The sequence below is a fragment of the Sprattus sprattus genome (assembly GCF_963457725.1).
Source record: "Sprattus sprattus genome assembly, chromosome: 19".
NCBI classification, from domain to species: Eukaryota; Metazoa; Chordata; class Actinopteri; order Clupeiformes; family Clupeidae; genus Sprattus; species Sprattus sprattus.
This window is the reverse complement of record NC_137917.1, coordinates 19745534-19764981: the sequence shown is the minus strand read 5'-3', so window position 1 is coordinate 19764981 and position 19448 is coordinate 19745534. Positions and strand designations below refer to the sequence as shown.

The following is a 19448-nucleotide window of genomic DNA, read 5'->3' as shown; positions in this document are numbered from 1 at the left end:
GGAGTGTCCATGGTGTCATCTTATAGCCTGGATACCAGCCTGAACTCCGCCCACAAGTATGACATCGTCAGGCTAGTCATCTTACAGAATTACAGACATCTGCTTTCCAGGTCTAATGGAGAAAAGGTGGTTACACCACGTCTAACACACCTACAAACACGCACATATGCGTGCACACACACAGACACAAATAATTAATGGCTAAAACAAAATAAAGACTCATGTTACATATGTAACGATGAGCTGTGGCATGTTTACAGGCTCTGTGATGGTTAGTTGGTTGTTTGCGATACCGCGCATGTGGCCTTAGCTTTTCATCAGGTCAGCAGCACTGTTAGACTTTGTGCTAACACATTTCTGATGGGGGCTTTAAGAATCACACCAAATGTGCATAAGTCAAGGCATTGGATTACACTTTAAACTGTATACACCTCACCATCAGTGAATAATATGACAAAATGACTAGAATTTTTGAGCCTTTCAAACTTTTGTCAGTGTACTCCTGTTTTTGTCAGAAACTGCCTGTTTTATATCTCCAAAGTTGCAACATTACAACCCTATTTGTCAGATGTTCCACCGTCACCATGGTTTGGTTCTGTTGACGACTGAGGCTAAAAGAGGCTCTTTCCTGTCTCCCACCCGCAGCTTTGAGAGCTTGGGACACAGGCTGCCTGGTTACCCATCAGCTGAGGACGCTCCCACTGGAGACCAGCGAGAACAGACCGAGAAAAACACTCCTTCACACGGATATTAAAGCAACACACACACACACACTTACTCTCTCTATCTCTCTTTATCGCTCTCTTTCTCTTTTTTTCTCTCTCTCTCTCTTCCCATCTCAGTTTCTCTCTCTGTCTTTTATTGTCTTGCATGGTTGTCTTTAACCCTAGTCTTTATGCTACTGTTTGCTCCCCACAAAAGGATATGGCTGAATCAGTCCCATTCCAGCATGCACATCCTGATTTGAATAGCTTGTTTGCTTATCCCTTGAGTATCGCATATCAGCTGAGTCACGCTAGATCTTAAGCTTTCCGTAGGTGAATGTTACTATCTCTCTCAATGGGATCACCTGGAGATATGATGGTCTCATTACTATGCTTTTCAAATACATCCTAATCAAGACAGCATTTCATAAATGTTTCTTTACGCATAGGTGCATAAGTGATAACTGTGCTTGCAGTTGTAAGAAGTACACAAACACACACTGATCATATGCACCGATACAAACATTTCCACATAAAGAAACATTTTTAAAGATACGATGGCTAAAATCTCTAAAAGTGGCTAGAAATGACAAGATTTGTCAATTAGTCATATTTTGATTTACAATGTTAATGTATAACAAAATTAAAATGGAATTGGGTTTAAAATTCCCCCAAACCCCCTTATCCTCTTGGTGAAGCAGAAGATACTCACGGTTTGATGTGTGTCCGAGGAGTGTGATTCACCAACCTGAGTGCATCAACAGGTGAAGAGGGGACTGAGAGGATGAGTATGCATGTCTGTTCCCATGGTTCCCTCTCTCTCTCCCCCCCCCCCTCCCTCCCTCTGTCCCTCTCCCTCACAATGGGATTGGAAGAACAGGTGCAAGAGATCAAAGTGGCAATCACACTGCCCTCTGTATGGTGAGCTTGTCCTGGTTGTACTCAAATATTTACCAGATTTTGAAACAAACAGATTGGGATTTTCTCATCTAAAAGCTACTCTGATATCTAAAATAAATATTTTGTTCTTGCCACCTGTATTTTAAACTGTATTTTACACTGCAGAATAACACCAACCAACCAACACTGTTATAACACATAAAACATTGTATATAAGCTTTAAACTCTACACAGACAAACAAACATATCAGGTGGTAGTATTGATAAATCAATTGATCAATTTATTAACGGGCATAGTGATTGTGGCATGTTATACGGTCACTAAACCTCAGACACTCATGCTAGTATTGTTAAAACTCTATTTCCCATCCGGAACATTAAATCCAAAATCATGGTGTAGCATTCAATGGACAGCTTCGCATATATATTACATATACAAGGAAATGAATTAAGGCAAAAAATAATTCCTGTCTATAAATCTCCAAACAAAACAAAAGCAGGTGTATATGGTCTTGACATAACTAGTATCTAAACTACCCCATCTATAAAAACATATTCTAAATGAGATACAGCTTTGATTAATGTCCATGTTAGTTAGCATTTAGCCTTGGTAAAGTACCCTTGGTAAAGTAGCCTCGGTTAAGTAGCCTTAGTTAAGTAGCCTTGGTAAAGTAGCCTTGTTAAGGTAGCCTTGGTAAAGTAGCCTTAGTAAAGTAGCCTTGTTAATGCAGACTTGGATATGTAGCCTTGGTAAAGTAGCCGTAGTGAAGTAGCCTTGTTAAGGCAGCCTTGGTAAAGTAGGCTTAGTAAAGTAGCCTCGCTTAAGTAGCCTTGGTAAAGTAGCCTTGTTAAAGTAGCCTTGTTAAAGTAGCCTTTGTTAAGTAGCCTTAGTAAAGTAGCTTTGGTTAAGTAGCCTTTGTTAAGTAGCCTTGGTAAAGTAGCCTTGGTTAAGTAGCCTTGGTAAAGTAGCCTTGGTAAAGTAGCCTTAGTAAAGTAGCCTTGGTAAAGTAGCCTTAGTAAAGAAGCCTTGTTAAAGTAGCCTTAGTAAAGTAGCCTTAGTAAAGTAGCCTTGGTAAAGTAGCCTTGGTTAAGTAGCCTTGGTAAATTATCCTTGGTTAAGTAGCCTTGGTAAAGTAGCCTTAGTGAAGTAGCCTTGGTAAAGTAGCCTTGGTAAAGTAGCCTTAGTGAAGTAGCCTTGGTAAAGTAGCCTTAGTGAAGTAGCCTTGGTAAAGTAGCCTTAGTGAAGTAGCCTTGGTAAAGTAGCCTTGGTAAAGTAGCCTTGTTAAAGTAGCCTTGGTAAAGTAGCCTTAGTAAAGTAGCCTTGTTAATGCAGACTTGGATATGTAGCCTTGGTAAAGTAGCCGTAGTGAAGTAGCCTTGTTAAGGCAGCCTTGGTAAAGTAGCCTTAGTAAAGTAGCCTCGGTTAAGTAGCCTTGGTAAAGTAGCCTTGTTAAAGTAGCCTTGTTAAAGTAGCCTTAGTAAAGTAGCCTTGGTAAAGTAGCCTTAGTAAAGAAGCCTTGTTAAAGTAGCCTTGGTAAAGTAGCCTTAGTAAGGTAGCCTTGGTAAAGTAGCCTTGGTTAAGTAGCCTTGGTAAATTATCCTTGGTTAAGTAGCCTTGGTAAAGTAGCCTTAGTGAAGTAGCCTTGGTAATGTAGCCTTGGTAAAGTAGCCTTAGTGAAGTAGCCTTGGTAAAGTAGCCTTAGTGAAGTAGCCTTGGTAAAGTAGCCTTAGTGAAGTAGCCTTGGTAAAGTAGCCTTGGTAAAGTAGCCTTGTTAAAGTAGCCTTGGTAAAGTAGCCTTAGTAAAGTAGCCTTGTTAATGCAGACTTGGATATGTAGCCTTGGTAAAGTAGCCGTAGTGAAGTAGCCTTGTTAAGGCAGCCTTGGTAAAGTAGCCTTAGTAAAGTAGCCTCGGTTAAGTAGCCTTGTTAAAGTAGCCTTGTTAAAGTAGCCTTGGTTAAGTAGCCTTAGTAAAGTAGCCTTGGTTAAGTAGCCTTGGTTAAGTAGCCTTGGTAAAGTAGCCTTGGTTAAGTAGCCTTGGTAAAGTAGCCTTGGTAAAGTAGCCTTAGTAAAGTAGCCTTGGTTAAGGATGATCCCTGTGGGGTTGCCACATCCCCACTGAGTAAAAGGTTGACCTTTTAAATGTACCTTTCAAAATGTCTCTATCCGCTGAAATGAGACCCATGATTTGACATATTATTTTTGATTTCTTTAGAGATGCAATTAATTATGAAGTTAATAAGATGCCAGTAAATCTAAGCCATAGTTTTTTGGGAATGTAGCAATTCAAGGTAGAGTCAATGATTCAAATTCTCTAAAGATTGTTGATATTTGAGGTTTCAAAAGAAGAAGAAAATTTCGAGACGGACATCCCAGGATATTGTTTAGTAGGTAAATAACACATAGTAAGGGGCGGCCTCTTATGGTGAGTAGTTCTAGCAGAAGTTAAGCAGCTTTAAAAGGGGAAAATCTATGGCGTATGCTCCAGGAGACCAAGGTGAGAGCTGCAGCACACACTTCAGCTGAAGTTCAGTTCCCCATAGACTTCCCTGATAAACAAGCTCTGGCCTGCCACTTCCCCCAGAGACCACACAGTTTAAATTGGCATAATTATGTAATAGGGCTAATTAGGAAACCTACTTTTAATGACTGAAGGGACATACAGTATAAAGCCATATAGTTCACAGAATTAGATATTGGACACATGTTGAAGATATTTGAAATACTTTATTGAAATGTTTCATTTGCCTTCGTGCTGCAGTTCAGACTGAATTTTCTGAGGAAAATCTGGGTCTGTGAAATGTTCTGTAAAAGACAAAACAAATTAATGAAGGAGAGTTAATCTACCTTCCTGTACCTCTTAAACCAATAGATGAAGCTTGACAGATGCAATGCACAGTCCACAGCAATACTATGCAACAATTTGACACTTTTTGAGTGGTGGTTTTATAGGCAACTAGTCTTGGTTACATCCTCAAATCCATTTTGATAGCATATGGTCAGATAAACACCTGTGTCTTTCCCACTAGCCATCAAGGATATGCAATATATAGTTATCTGTTCTAGGTTGGAACACCCAGCAAAAATGGAAGAAAAGCTTTCACAGCGTGACATTGCTAGCTATACAGCCAAAAGACACCAGTAAGTGTATTTGCAAGATTTAGTCAGTGTCAACTGGGCTGTTGGTGTTTTTTTTGCAAGGTTTTTGCATGCCTTTTTGGTAGTAAGCTTGCAAGTTTTGGAACAGAATTACTTATAACTTCTTCAAATAGTATTGGTATAACTGAAATGTTTCAACATAATAGCATTGTAGCACACAACAATGTAATAACTACTGGTAATGTAATGTGATGTACTGCCAATAATGTAAAACATTTTCCATTATTAATGTAATAACAAAAACACTTTTTGTGTATAATGTAATGTTATTAAATTCTTGACTGGTTATTATACTATTAATTGGGTTAAACTTAATGTTATATAATAACTGGAGGTGATGATGAAATAATATACTTATATCACTATGTTTAAGTTTTAAACTTCAACTTGTTATGAAAGATAGACTTAACACTTACCCTTACTGTTGCACACACACACACACACACACACACACACACACACACACACACACACACACACACACACACACACACCAATTATCTCTTTCTAGGAATTAAGACGACCACACGGTAAGTACCATTGAGTGGGCCACATAAGGGGAAGTGTCATGGACAATAAATACAACTTAAATAAAGTGATATAAGTATATTACATTATTAGCTCCAGTCATTAAATGTTTAGTTTTATTTCAAACCCAACTAATAATGTAGGCTTATAACCAGCCAATGTTACAACTCATATTAACTAATACTATTATAGGGCTATAGGATTACGTCATTGGCAGTTATTATATTAATGGTAGTTATTACATTACAAGCCTGCAGTAGATTGCTGGTTTACATGTAAAGGCGAATTTAACCTATTAACTAGCCTACAGTCAACAATGACTTAGACATTGAAGATGGAACCGGATAAATCTGACAGCTGGCTATTCACCCTAAACTTCTGTGGCGGAAATATTCTGACAGTTTAAGATAAACAGAGAAAAGTGGAAATGAGTAGGTGATTGTGGCCCCGATAGGCGAAGTAAACCAACCTGCCGCAAATTCGCGAATGTCCGCAGGTCGTTTCAAAAATACATCCCTAAATAGGACAAAGAAACAAGACATGGTTTTGTAATTTTGGCCTATCGTGGACATCATGGATAATGGATACTGTAATCTGTTAATAAAAATGCAACAAGGCAGGTTACTTTATGCAAGAGATTTTCTAAACAAAAATCAAGCCAGGAGATTTATCAGAGAATATACCAACCGTAAAAAGTGACTCAGCAAGACTTCCACCTCTGGGTGTGCTCTCAAATATTTCTCATTCGCGATTCTGGTCTGTATCTGGAAGGAATAAATACACACATTTACAAAATGCATACATTAAACATACAAATTCAGATACCGTTATCATACCCATTGTGAGCATACAATTAGGAAAAATATAGACTAGCCGTCCTTTACCAAAATGGCATGCCTGCCATCTGCAAATGTCAATACAATCTGGTACTCTGCTTGGCCTTCAAGGGAATATAGCTAACTTAGCTGGATAGCTAGCAATTCATTATTATTATTATTATTAAGAATACGTAAAAACACAAACGGAGTGACACTAGAAAAGCCAGTTTGTTTGGCACTGTACCTTGAACTGCTGGAGTTTTTCTTGCTGTTCTGGGCTCAGTGCGCCAATATCGATATTCTCCCTCAAGCTTGTCCCAGCCATGATCAACATGGGTCTCCAACGAGTAGCACACAACAATGTTGTTGCGAGGCAACAAGCCCTAGCACCTCCCGTTTGGACTATTTAATGCAACCGCCAACAGTACAGGGGGGGGGGGGGGGGGGGGGGGGGCGTATCAAAATCAAGTAACTTAATTTATTTCAGACATTTACATTTAGTCATTCAGTAGACGATTTTATATACTCCATACTACTCATACTCCATGGAAGAATACATATACATTTGTTATATTGCAAGAAGAAAGCGACCGGAGACAGGCATGTAACTTCAAACACTTTATCTTAAAATCGGCGCATGTATTTGGCATGGTACATAAATATAACTTCATTCTCCAACTCTTCGTACTTCTCCCCCAGCACCTGTTAATCCCACACATAACAATCCAATACAGCGGCACCTAGTGGTGTGGTTGCAGAATGAGGAAAACACATTTCTTTTTTGTTCTTGTGCAAATTTGCTTCATCTACATTTTCTAGCATCCTTCAAGGTGACAAGTGACAACTGCAAATAAAATAGCCTTTCATCAGCAAATACATTTCAGTGCATTCACAATGTGCTTTGTAGTAGCCTTAAAGTGTCATAAAACCATAGCATGTGAGGAGTTTAAGGCATCAAAAAGGTCACTACAGCATTGGAAAAGTACATTCGTAAAAACATAAAACAAAATGTGTTTTTTTTTTCATATTAAATAAATATGAAACAGACAGCATAATACAGCATATTTACAATATATTGCATTTTTAAAAAAGGACATAAAAAACAAGTAGAAAAAGAGGGACAGTGCTTGGAAGTTTCATGATGATAAATCCGCTAAAGATGCAACTCCGTTGCAAAGCTTAATGACTTTTATTCCTGACCTGAAACTTAAAATGACCTTTTTTTCCCCACGCCATCAGGCTAGCTTGGTTAAGATTGTGCCTTTTACCTATTTTTATTATCTCCCTAGTAATTCAGCACTCTTTCCTTTTTTGCACATTGTGCAAAGACCCTTTTACATTTCATTACATGTTCATGTATGTGACAAATAAACACTTAATCTTGAACTTGAATACATTCCTCTTACAACAGCCCGATGCTCCTTATGGGAGCGGAGGCTTTTCATCACTGGTGCTGTAGGCAACCAACTTCCTGTTATGATAAAGCACAGATGCAAAGTTTGGGTAAATTGGATGGCTGAAATGAAACGCAATGTCACTAAAATCTCTTGAAGGTTTTGTGTAAGAAACACATACCTGCTTGTGAGGAAAAGACTGAAGACTACTACCAACAGTGCCAAGGTGAACACAGCAACACAGATAAAATGATGTCTAGCATGAGGGCCAGAGTTTTCACTTGGAGTCTCACGTGCTGAAAATTAATATACAAAATTAGCTTAGTCATCACAGAGACTTGATTATAAAAACTACTACAAGTAGCATACAGAGTTTAAGTAACAATACTTTGAGCAAGACATTAAAACTTTGACACATACACAAGTGTTATTTAAAGTGATGTGGCTGATGTTTCTGACTTGGCGAAAAGGATTTGTTTTGCTACGGAGCGGAGCAGACCTGATTCATGAACATATTTGATCAAATCATATGTAGCTGAACACCCAAAAATCACATGAAATTTGATTTGAAACCACATTCATGTGTGGTTTGAAATAGACTACTTTTCAAATCTCCATGAAGCAGGCCCCCCATGTCATCAAAAAATGTATAAAACTATTGCTGTTTGTGATGGTTTGTGACATAAAAATAATGGTTTATGCTGTTTAAGTACCTACATTTTACATATTCTGTCCGGTGACATCATTCACGTCATCACTCCATAATGATCTCAGTCATTAATGCTTTGTTTGTGCTGGTTTGTGCCGTAAAAACAAACATTTGTGCTACTACTTTTTTCTTTTTTAGATTTATTATGAGGCTTTTTTTTACGATAGTTTTGACTGAAGAGAGGGACAGGAAATGAGAGGGAGAAGAGGTGGGGAGTGGCAGGAGAAATGACATCAGGCCGGAATCGAACCATGGGCATCAAGCCTGAATGTGTTCGGGGCTACTGGTTGCGCCACAGTGCCCCCCGCTACTTCTTTTCTTAAGTTAACTTAAGGAAACTTCCGGATTTTTCAACCTGTTGTTAGATCTTATCGGGCCCATATTTACTAGGGACTATTAACAACTGAAATCAGTGGGGGCGCATTACACGGCAGGGGTGCAGATAGCCCGAACATTATAAAGACTTAAAACTAAGCTAAACTATTCTTCTATATTGCAATAAAATAAATAGAGATTAGGTCTATATTGAGATTTTCCCGTCTTTTGTGGTACTCACTAGTCAATGGAGGGGCTGGAAAAGTGGTTGAACTTTCAGTGGTTTTCATGCCTGTGAAGAGAATCCAGACATTAACAGTTAACACACACGCACACACAGATTCTGACAAAAGCCTATTCCCATAAATGGAGTTGACGCTTCATTGATGTGTAATCTCAAATCAGGATTGTTAACAAAGACCCAGTCAGATACCAATATTAAGACATCATAACTGGATTCATGTCCAATGCCAAGCTGAAAGGAACACACATATATGAGAAATGATAAATAAAGATCAGTTACTCACAGACACAATTTTCATTGTGAAAAATCTGCTCTGGACACTCGGCAAGAATGTACGCTGAGACAGGGCACATGTCCAAAGTGAACTTTTCCAGGGAGACAAACTTTACTGGGTGTGTTGAGTTTGCCACACGGCCATGTTCGTATTCAGCACTCACTTTCCCCTGAAGGATTAAGAGACAATTCAAGAAAATTACAAAAAAAACTAATAAGGAGATTAAGCTTTTCTTCAGCATGGCACGTGTTAATATATCTGGATGAGAGTGTATCCATCTCCTTGTCGGGCTTTTTTTTAGTATGGAACTATCTTAAAGTTTTGAACGTCAGTTTTATGTGCTTTTTTTGTCATTTTTACTGAGATGTTCCCTCTATGAGTAAACACATCATCATTAAAAATAAAAATAAATACATCATCATATAAAATTACAAATGTATAGATGTTATCCAGGCAGTTATTTACATCAATGATGAGCTGTCCCTCACAGGAGGGGTTCTTCAGGACCTCAGAGGTCCGGGTGGGAATGGCACAGCTGCAGGAGTCCTTGGACTGGGGTTTCCCCTCAGGCACAGAGGCTGGAGGGATGACTGACAGCTCACAGGTGGCAAACAGCAACACCATGGAGACTGTAACAGACACATGCATCAGTGTTCTATTAGTTCACTGATATTTCTATTGAAAAGATCAGGGGTGAACTGAAGTTTGCAAGGGCCTTGTCTTTTTTTTAAAGGGAGTTTTGCATTGGTAGGTTGGAGTGAAAGCCTATATTTATCTAGACATTAGGATTGCATGCAAAATTCTTTCTTTCTTATTCATATACAGCCTATATGTATTTGTTTTGTCCATCAAGTTGGTTTTGGCAATATTGTTTCTCATGGACATGATGTCAATAATGCAGGTCTATTTGAACAGAGAGAGAGAAACCTTCACCTGGGCTATATAGCTTGGGTTGATATAAAGTCGCGTTAGAAAATGTTTTTCTGGCATCAACATTGTGAAAAATCAGGATTAAAGATCAGAATTAATTATTGACAATAATCAGTAAAATCTCATATTAATTTGTATTTTGCATCTATCGATCTCTTAATTAGACTAAGGTTGGAATGTTAGAGTCTCTGGTCACATCCTAGGGATAGCTAGCCTGACGATGTCATACTCATGATTCTAGTCCATGGGTCGGGAACCTATGGCTCGCGAGCCACCACTGGCTCTTTTGCTGACGGCCGGGGCTCTTGGACGAAATGGGTTGGAGAAAAAAAACGTGTAATCAAGGGATCAGCCTAGGCCTAGTAGAAGGCTTAAATAACAGTCAATACTAGTTATATTAAAATGACAAGGCTTCGTGGCAAATACGTAGGTCTATCTGAGTTATTTAATATAACTTTCCACCTCACTTGACTCCGTAACCATAGCCTGCAAAATATTGTTACATTCGCGGCTGGTTGCCATGCCAATATCTAACAAAATCACAGATTTCCCTACATTTCCGTCAACGAGAAAACTTCCATTGTTAAAGTTGATAGGCTAGAGAAAAAAAACTAATTGTGCATCCCTGGTGTTTCTATCGGCTATTTCGAAATAGAAGTTGCCGACGTGACCTCGTCTGGCATCTGGGTGGGCAAGTTCAAATCAGTGGACGATCAGCTGGAAGGAATCGCACGTCAGCGAGCACAGCTTGCGAGCAAACACAAGTGGACTGACATGGGAAAGCTTCCATCTCAAGACGAACTGCTTCTAATAACTTGGAATGAACTGCCCATTACATAACGCACATTGCAATATGTTAGTATTGCCGTGTTACCCATGTTCGGTTCCACTTATGCATGCGAGAAATCTTTCTCACATATGAAAAATATAAAGACGAACCTGCGCTTGCGTTTAAACGACGAAAGCCTCAATGCTTGCATGAAGCTTCACCTCACTGAATATGTGCCAGACTACAAGGCCATCAGCAAGTCTATGCAGCACCAGAAGTCGCATTAAATCTCTGGTAGGCCTAATGTTCAATTTCGAGTGTTGTGTTGTCAACGTTGTTAACTTCATGTCGTTGTTACGCTGTAACGTTGTTAACTTCTGTCATTTCCCAAAGCCATTTACATTTCAAGTTACTAGTACAATAACTTTTAAAACTAGTAGAAAATGTATTTAAAAAACTCTGTTGATTAAAAGTAACTGTTAGTTAAATATCCAAACCCCTTCTTGTAACTGTCTTTTTGTGGCTCTTCTGAGATTAAAAAAAAAAAAAAAATGGTAAAAGTGGCTCTCCAGGCAAAAAAGGTTCCCGACCCCTGTTCTAGTCCCTGACCAAAATTTTTGTTGGCGGGGTTTGGGCTGGTATCCAGGCTAAGGGATAGCAGGAGGTGTGATAGAATGTGTGTTTTTTAACTTTGTAACTTTTTTATCTCCGATCATGTCAGAGTGCCATTACATTCTTTATACCCCCAACCCCCACAATATAGGGGTCAGATATCTTTATTAGAGGGTGTAACATGATTCTGAAAGAAAAAAAATGGGGAATTGTTGTTCGCATGACATCCACAGCCTTTCAAGCGCGTGGCCTATTGATCTCTACAGCACGAACTGACATACACTGATACCGCAAAAGTTAGGCTGGGAAAACTACAAATTGTAACCCCTCAATATAGGGGTCAAATCTCTTTATTGGAAAGTGTGTTTGTGGTTAGTGGCTACACAGATATGGGATAAACATGGGGTAAAATAATGCAAGCTCTGGGGAGAAAGAGATCGTTTGGGTGTGTTTATTATCCCCATAGCCAGGGAATGGTTGAGTGTGCAAAGGGAATTCTGAATGGAAAAATAGCTAAGATATGTACATCATCAACTCTTAACTGGTTAGGGGCCTTTCCAGTTACATTGATGCGCATTGGATCACAAAGAAACCACACTACAAATATCACACCACTTAAAACTTGTGTGATGTGTTAAACTTTGCTTCTTTCTCGTCTGCTGCAGTCTGGGAGTGAGCATATTGAATACAAATACTAACAACTTCTACCACAAGGTGGCAGGACAGCCTCTGAATGTTTCACATTGCACAGCCGGACTTTTTCATTGTTGTTCTATGAGTGAAAAGCCATGAGATTACGTAAAATCCGTGCGATTCAGAGTCACGTACACAAGCCATGAGAAATGTTGAAAAGTTTCACAAATAAAACGTGAGATTTGACCGATATGATGATTGTGTCAGATGCGCTCAGCTGATTTCAAGCAGGTTGTGTGCCGGTGTCTGACTCTCTGCTCTGCTTTTTGGTGTTGTTGCAAGTACATTAGTTGAGTTTTTACTACAGTAGTGACAATGGTTGCAATGCAGTCTAGTGTACTGTACAGGACAACAACTAGTTTTTGAAGTCTACGCACAGGTGTATAATACCATCGTTGTATATTGCCTACCTGCCCATTGCGTCCAGGTTATTGGCATCTTCATCTCTTCGCACGTGTTTAGCTGTTGAACCTCCCGAGATCAACAAGAGACACTCATAAGGCTTCTTTTTTTTTGTTAGATTTTTTAAAAGGTACCGAGAAATAGCCACGGTACAATGTAAAAAGCCCGTTATTGTAACTGAAAAATACGTCTGAGTTGATAAGCGAGGCGTCTGAGCTCGATAACTACCCACGTCGTTCAGACGTCGCTAGCTAAGTTACACTTCTTCTTCTTCTTCTTCTTTTTTGTTTTATGGCGGTTGGCAAGCAACTTTTAGTGTGCATTACCGCCACCTTCTGTACTGGAGTGTGGATCTGAACACCCTTACTAAATCCTATAAAATAAACCTGTTTTTTTCAGAAAATGAAAAATAAAATTAAAACAAATATCTCCTGAGTTTCTCTGTAAAATGTCTGAAATTTTCAATACCACTTTCTCTTCTTTCAGGAGACTATTAAGTATCTTTCTCTGCCTCTGATATCTTGGACACATCTCTATTACATGTTCTATGGTCTCTTGACTATCTCCGCAAACACAGAGTCCATCAACATGTTTTTTAATTTTGACTAGAGTATTATTTAGTCCCATATGTCCAAACCTCATTTTTGACAGGATGTTTTCCTCCTGATTGCTCCTAACAGTACTCCTGCTACCCCCAACTTTTCTTTGTATTCCATAGAAATTCCTTCCTGTAATTTCATGGTCCCACATGTACTGCCATATATCCCCAACCTTGTCCTTAATAATGCTTTTGACCTCGGTTTTACTATGACTTTCATTGATGTCTACATCATGTTTCAGTGCTGCCTGTTTTGCAAATCTATCAGCCATTTCATTTCCTTCAACTCCCATGTGTGCTGGAACCCACCCAAAGGAAATACTAATTCCTGCCTTCTGCACCCGATTCGCTAACTCCAACACCTCATATACAATGTCTGGTCTTGATTCAGAGTGCATGTTTTTTAGTGATATTAGAGCTGAACTGGAGTCAGACCATATTGCTACACATTTGAGCCTACTCTCTTCCACCCACATTAACGCTAATCTTATTGCAGCTAACTCAGCTGTAAATACAGCCAAGTCATCAGTCATTCTTTTTGTCACTTTAACATCTAACTTTGGGACCACAAAAGCCACTCCAACTTTGCTTCCTATTTTAGATGCATCAGTATACATCTGAATGCTGTTGGGATACTGCAAATTACAGTGCATTTGAACCATGGATTCATCCACACACTCCCCATTCTCCCTACGGACTAATAGAGAGAAATCTACTACCACCTCCTCAAGCATCCATGGAGGAACCCTAGAATATGCCACTGTCGGACTTACTCTCAACTCAGAGATTTCCATTACCCTAGCAGCTTGCTGTATTGTCCAGCCAAAACTTGAACTTTGCTTTTTTTCCTTCTCCTGGCAGGGTAACAACACTTTTTGACATGGATGATCACTCCTGTGTCCCTTAAGGTTGGTCCAATAAACCAATGCCAACTGCTCCCTTCTTAGTCTGAGTGGCATTTCCCCCATTTCAACTTGAATTGCTGCCACAGGGGTGGTCTTAAATGCTCCACAGCAGACTCTCAGAGCCTTATATTGGATCATATCCAGCTTCATTAGGTGACTCGGAGCAGCAGAACCATAAACAAAACACCCATAGTCAATACTAGACCGAATTAAACCTGAGTAAATTGCACTTAATGCAGTCCTGTTTGCCCCCCAATCAACACCCCTCAAACACCTCATCACGTTAAGCACTTTTTTGCATTTTACCACCACCTTATCAATATGCTCTACCCACAGAAGCTTTTGATCAAACCATAGCCCCAAGTATCTAAAACACTTCACTCTCTCTAATTCACTGCCATAAATCCTGATCTTTAGGTCCTCATTAATATGCCTCTTTCTGGTAAAAAAGACAGTCTTGGATTTATTTACAGAGAATCTAAATCCCCACTCAAATGCCCATTTTTCAATTTTACTAATTGTCTTTTGCATTTTATTAACTATAAACTCCACATTTCTTCCTCTTTTCCACACCGCTCCATCATCAGCAAATAATGCTACTTCAACATCACTATCCACATCCTTAAAAATGTCATTTATAGCAATTGAGAATAGTAAAGGACTTATAATGCTTCCCTGAGGAATACCATTATCTACCTCATACTGAGTACTAAGATCCCCATTTATCCTAACTGATATTTTCCTTTCTGTTAGAAAATCCTTAATCCAGCTAAGCACTCTTCCTCTTATTCCCAACTTTTTAAGCTGTATAAGAAGGCCCTGCTTCCACACCATATCATAGGCTTTTTCAATATCAAAAAATACCGCCACTACATTCTCCTTATTAACTTGAGCTTTCCTAATGTCGTATTCCAGACCTACCATAGGATCCATAGTGCTCCTTCCCCTTCTGAAACCACTCTGATATACATTAATCATTCTCTTCGTCTCTAGATAGTATACTAACCTATCATTAATCATCCTTTCCATAACTTTCCCCATTTGAGAGGTCAGTGCTATTGGTCTATAACTGCCAGGTTGAGTGGGGTCCTTTCCTGGCTTCTTTATGGGAATTACAATTGACTCTTTCCAGCAACTTGGAATACTGCCCTCCTGCCACACCTTGTTAAATAATTTGACTAACACTTCTTTTCCTCTTACCCCAAGGTTTTCCAACATCCCATAACAGATGCTATCCCGACCTGGTGTAGATTTGCCTAACTTCCTTAGTGCGTTACTCAGCTCAGTCACTGAGAACATCTTATCTAGCATTCCTCCCTCTTCACTACTCCCTGCTCCCTCCTCCTGAAGGACATGAGAATACCTAGCCATAGTGTCTGCCCTTCTCTCCTTCTCCACTTGGCTAAGGTTGTCTGAGCTGTGCACCTTCACTAATGCTTTGGCTATCAGCTCAGCCTTTCCCTCACTACTTGTCACCATATTATCACCATCTTGCATAACTGGATATCCATAGCTTCTACCACATCCTCTCATCCTCCTAATCATTCCCCAAACTCTTTCTAAAGGGGTAGACCTCCCAATTGAATTACAAAACTTTATCCAGTACTCTTTTTTACTTTTCCTTACAATTCGCCTCACTATTGCTTGACTCCTCTTATATTCAACTAAGTTTTAGCTAAGTTACACAGGGAGGGTTCAGAAATAAATTGCGACGTGATTGGTTGTTGACATGTCGATCTCACTATAAACGTCTACGTTATCAACACACCACCAATAGGCGGGGTTAGCCGGTGAAGAAAATCCCTGCCGTAGAAATCCCCTTCATCGACTCCTTGTGACGCACAGCTCTGATTTTTACGAGTGTAACTGTGCTGGAGTTGTGAAATCTTTTTACATAGAATCACAATATCACGTGTGTTATTTTTGATCAGGGCGAAATAGTCAAGTACACACCTACCTTCCATGCTCTATAAGCGACATTACTGCATGCAGTTTATGCACTTAAATCACTTCATGTATTATCTGTTACTGCCATGCAAAAAGTCGTAAAAAAGCTGAATTACTAGCAACATTCCAGCCACATACTACAAAGATTCCAGAAAAGAGAGGGGAGTGAGGGACCGTACAGTTACACATGAGCAGGTGCTGTGGTTTGTTTGTGTAATGTAATAGATTACTCTGAGGTGGGCCCACACCACATTTTTAAACACTCAACAAGGACTCTGGGTAGACCACAGCATGTGTTCCAAGTAATAGACCATTGAGGCAAACCAAACAAGTGGGCCATTGAAGTGTGTTATGGTTGCCGTGGCTTGCACCCGTCATGTTGAAATGCAAGGATTAGGATGCTAATTAAGTCATATTTATCAAATTATCATGTTAGGATCCTGTCTCCTCACAGGGCCGTCTTTTTTTAGTTGTACACACAGGAGAGGTGTTAAATTCCTTGTGCTACTGGTTGGGGAATTCCCACAGTGGCCAATCCTCTCACTCTCACATGTAAGTACCCATATTATAGTGTCACTGGGTTTAGTTGAGAAATAATTCTGACCACATTCTAACCACATATCATCATGCATGTGGTAATCCGGTGGTGGATGGATTTGCATTCAATATGAGTCGTATGGATGTGACTGTTAAGAACAAAAGACAACATTTAAAAAGCTTTCCGCAGCATTGGCTGCATGGTTTTGTACATATTGTACGACTCAGTGACATGATGACAGTAAAGCTTTAACCCAAGTAAAGAGAATTAGCATCTCTAGTGTCTATAAGACCTTTGAACAATGTGAGGATCTAGTGCACTTGGCACTACATACAAAAAAAAAATGACAGTCTGTTAAGATTTGTATTATTATAAGTATTATTTTTTATATAGGCAAAGAGCTCGTATGAACTTCAGAGACTTGTTTTCCTCAAAAAAGGGAGATAGCGTAAGTACCAAAAATACAATATATAGGCCCTGATTAGTCTTGCACTCGTCATGTTTAAAATGCAGGGATTAGGAGGCTGATTAAGTCATATTTTTCAGGTGGTGTTAAAGTCCTTGTGCTACTGGTTGTGGAATTCCCACAGTGGCCAATCCTCTCACTCTCACATGCGAGTACTCATAGCCAACCTAACCTAACCATAATAACACCTACCATAGATCAACAATAGACCCTGTGCAGCAGGATACAACAACAACGCACAACAAGCTGGAGATAAGGGTCTGTAAAGGCCCAGTGCTGCACAGTGCTGCTGTCTGTAGGACACAAATGCTAAACACAATAGCATGTCTGTCCAAACTACCTGAACAGCAGAATACAACAACAACAAGAATGGGAGCATTCAGAGAATGCAAACCTCCGCCTTGTGACCTTGACCTTTGACCTTGACATCTGAAAATCTAATCAATTATTGCCATTATATTACCCAATCTCCCCACAAAGTTTGATGGAAATCGGTCCATGCGTTTCTGCGTAATCCTGCTGACAAACAGACAGACAAACAAACATACAGGGGCGAAAACATAACCTCCTTGGCGGAGGTAACAAAGCTGCCTTTGTGAGCATCTCACAATAGATAGGATAAACATTAAAAGTATATCTTATGTGCATAGTGCGGAGCCTAAACCTGGAAGAGCACACAAGCCTCAAGATGCAAAGGGTGAGGGGAGAATAGATTTGCTCTCAAGGCATACAGTAGTCCTTTATGCCAACCTCTGCCCTTCATCTATAGAAGTTTACAAATCACAGCTTGTATCAGGGTAAGTATCAGGAACCAATGTCTCACTCTGTAAATTGGGAACTAAAACTAAACACAGGTTTTGAGTTAGTACAACCAATGTTGAAACATGTGTTGAGGTTTACAGGACTGTGAGGGAGTTTTTTTGTGAATGAGGCAAGAGGAAGTGCAGTTGCGGTTACCATTCTATGTTCTCTGAATGACTCGGCATAGATGATTTAGGCACCATCTTTGTTTAGCAGGTTGTGTTGTGGCAAGTATTTTAAGACAATTCAATGTCAAATATGTTCAAGCCACTGGAAGACTCTCTCAATGCATCACCTGACTCAGGCATCATTACGCAATAGAAATATGTGTTTACTACTACCAATCTGTGGATCTGCAGAGATCACCCCACATATGAGCCCATGCCTTTGTATGAAAATAGCAAGCGGAATTGACTTCATGCTTGCCATGGTGACCAACCTAAATCACGTTAACTGACAACACTTTCCAATGGAGGAATGTTTGGCATGTTGCCTGGCAGTGACCTTTGATATCCCAGAAGGGGATGTCTTAGAAGTGAGTGTCTGAAAGGGGTTTGGCAGAGAACATTAGCATCTGTAATGTGTTTTAGAAGCTTTGAACAATGTGAGGATTGTTTTTTGTGTTTTTTAAGGGACAAATACGTTGCAGACTTTCTACAGATATTTGTATTGATTGTGTTTATAGTCTTTGTTGACAGTGTTTACTCTCCTCATTCTCAGTGCACTTGGCACTCCATAAAAAAACAATGTGAGTCCTTCAATATCTTAATGAAATTATTTAATTCATGATGTCAGCGTACTGGTAATATTATGTAAAAGATTTTCCTAAAATCCTATTCAAACACAACAGATGTGTTTCCCTCCAGAAACAGGAATTGCTAACCAGTATGAAGAACAGTTAGCACCAGAACATTGAGGGACAAAATGGAAAGATGACTGCTTGTTATAGCAATCCTTGGAGACCTCCACCTCAGAATAGCATAACATAACCTTGCCATTACTGTACCACTTTGTTTGAACCATTATCACATACCGGATGTGTTCACAGTCTGATATTTTGGCAAAGGTTGTTGATGTTTGTGTGCAATAACCAATCAAATTCAAATTATCCCCTGGACTGGAGCAGAATAGACACCTGGGAACAAACGGACACAAATACGAAGCTATCAAAAAGCGATAGTGGAGTGCTATAAGTGCTTCTGTTGGACAACAAAATGAAAATGAGGTCTACTCTCTCATTGTTTCATTACAAACAGGGTTCAGACAAGAAAATAGTTTACACATAGTATCATCTTACATACCCACCCCCTTGCAAACACTATACTTGTGTACGTACTGTATATGTAAACTTTCTCATCTGCTACTAAACACTATACTTTTGTGTCCACTCATGGAATTCTGTGAGACGTACAGGTGTATGGACATACTTACAACGGCAGTGGAACAGTTCTCTGCCGTTGTAAGTATGTCCATACACCTGTACGTCTCACAGAATTCCATGAGTGGAACCTTGGACCTTTGTAGCCAAATGGAGAGGGAAAATAGACAAATAGATTAATTACAAGTATTAAACCTCATTATCTCATATGAAGATCAGTGGGTGCAATTGTGAACAAATTGAGACCTCTTGTTTGAGTGGGCAGTCTGCATCCAGTGTGACGGAGTTGGGGCAGTTGCTCAAAGTGAAATTGAGCATCGTGGCTTTCGGCAGGCACGTTCCCCTTCTCCCAAAAAATCGAACCTG

The 19448-nt window shown here is 39.6% G+C and overlaps 2 protein-coding genes across 2 annotated transcripts; both read right to left on the bottom strand.

The window, feature by feature from the left end:
• Positions 1 to 4309: 4309 nt before the first annotated feature.
• On the bottom strand, positions 4310 to 6441 carry riiad1 (regulatory subunit of type II PKA R-subunit domain containing 1; the record flags this gene model as incomplete). The annotated part of the gene is made up of 4 exons (XM_080858668.1): positions 4310 to 4407; positions 5759 to 5805; positions 5977 to 6053; positions 6352 to 6441. The coding sequence occupies 4 exons, from the start codon at positions 6439 to 6441 to the stop codon at positions 4343 to 4345; spliced, it is 279 nt and encodes a 92-aa protein (XP_080714794.1). The 3' UTR covers positions 4310 to 4342.
• A 1005-nt stretch (positions 6442 to 7446) lies between these two features.
• Positions 7447 to 12641, bottom strand: LOC308381103 (uncharacterized protein). Its single transcript, XM_080858613.1, has 6 exons — positions 12458 to 12641; positions 9509 to 9672; positions 9053 to 9212; positions 8767 to 8817; positions 7683 to 7797; positions 7447 to 7578 (listed from the first exon to the last, which is right to left on the bottom strand). Exons 1-6 carry the CDS (start codon positions 12489 to 12491, stop codon positions 7530 to 7532), a joined length of 573 nt encoding a protein of 190 aa, XP_080714739.1. The 5' UTR covers positions 12492 to 12641; the 3' UTR covers positions 7447 to 7529.
• Between the last annotated feature and the right edge of the window lie 6807 nt (positions 12642 to 19448).

Excerpts from the sequence above, each read along its gene's own strand:
- LOC308381103 (XM_080858613.1), bottom strand. The coding sequence starts at position 12,491 with ATGAAGATGCCAATAACCTGGACGCAATGGGCAG. Across the intron at positions 9,673-12,457 it reads AACCTGGACGCAATGGGCAG|TCTCCATGGTGTTGCTGTTT; the intron begins GTAGGCAATATA and ends TGTCTGTTACAG. Across the intron at positions 9,213-9,508 it reads AGGGACAGCTCATCATTGAT|GGGAAAGTGAGTGCTGAATA; the intron begins GTAAATAACTGC and ends TTAATCCTTCAG.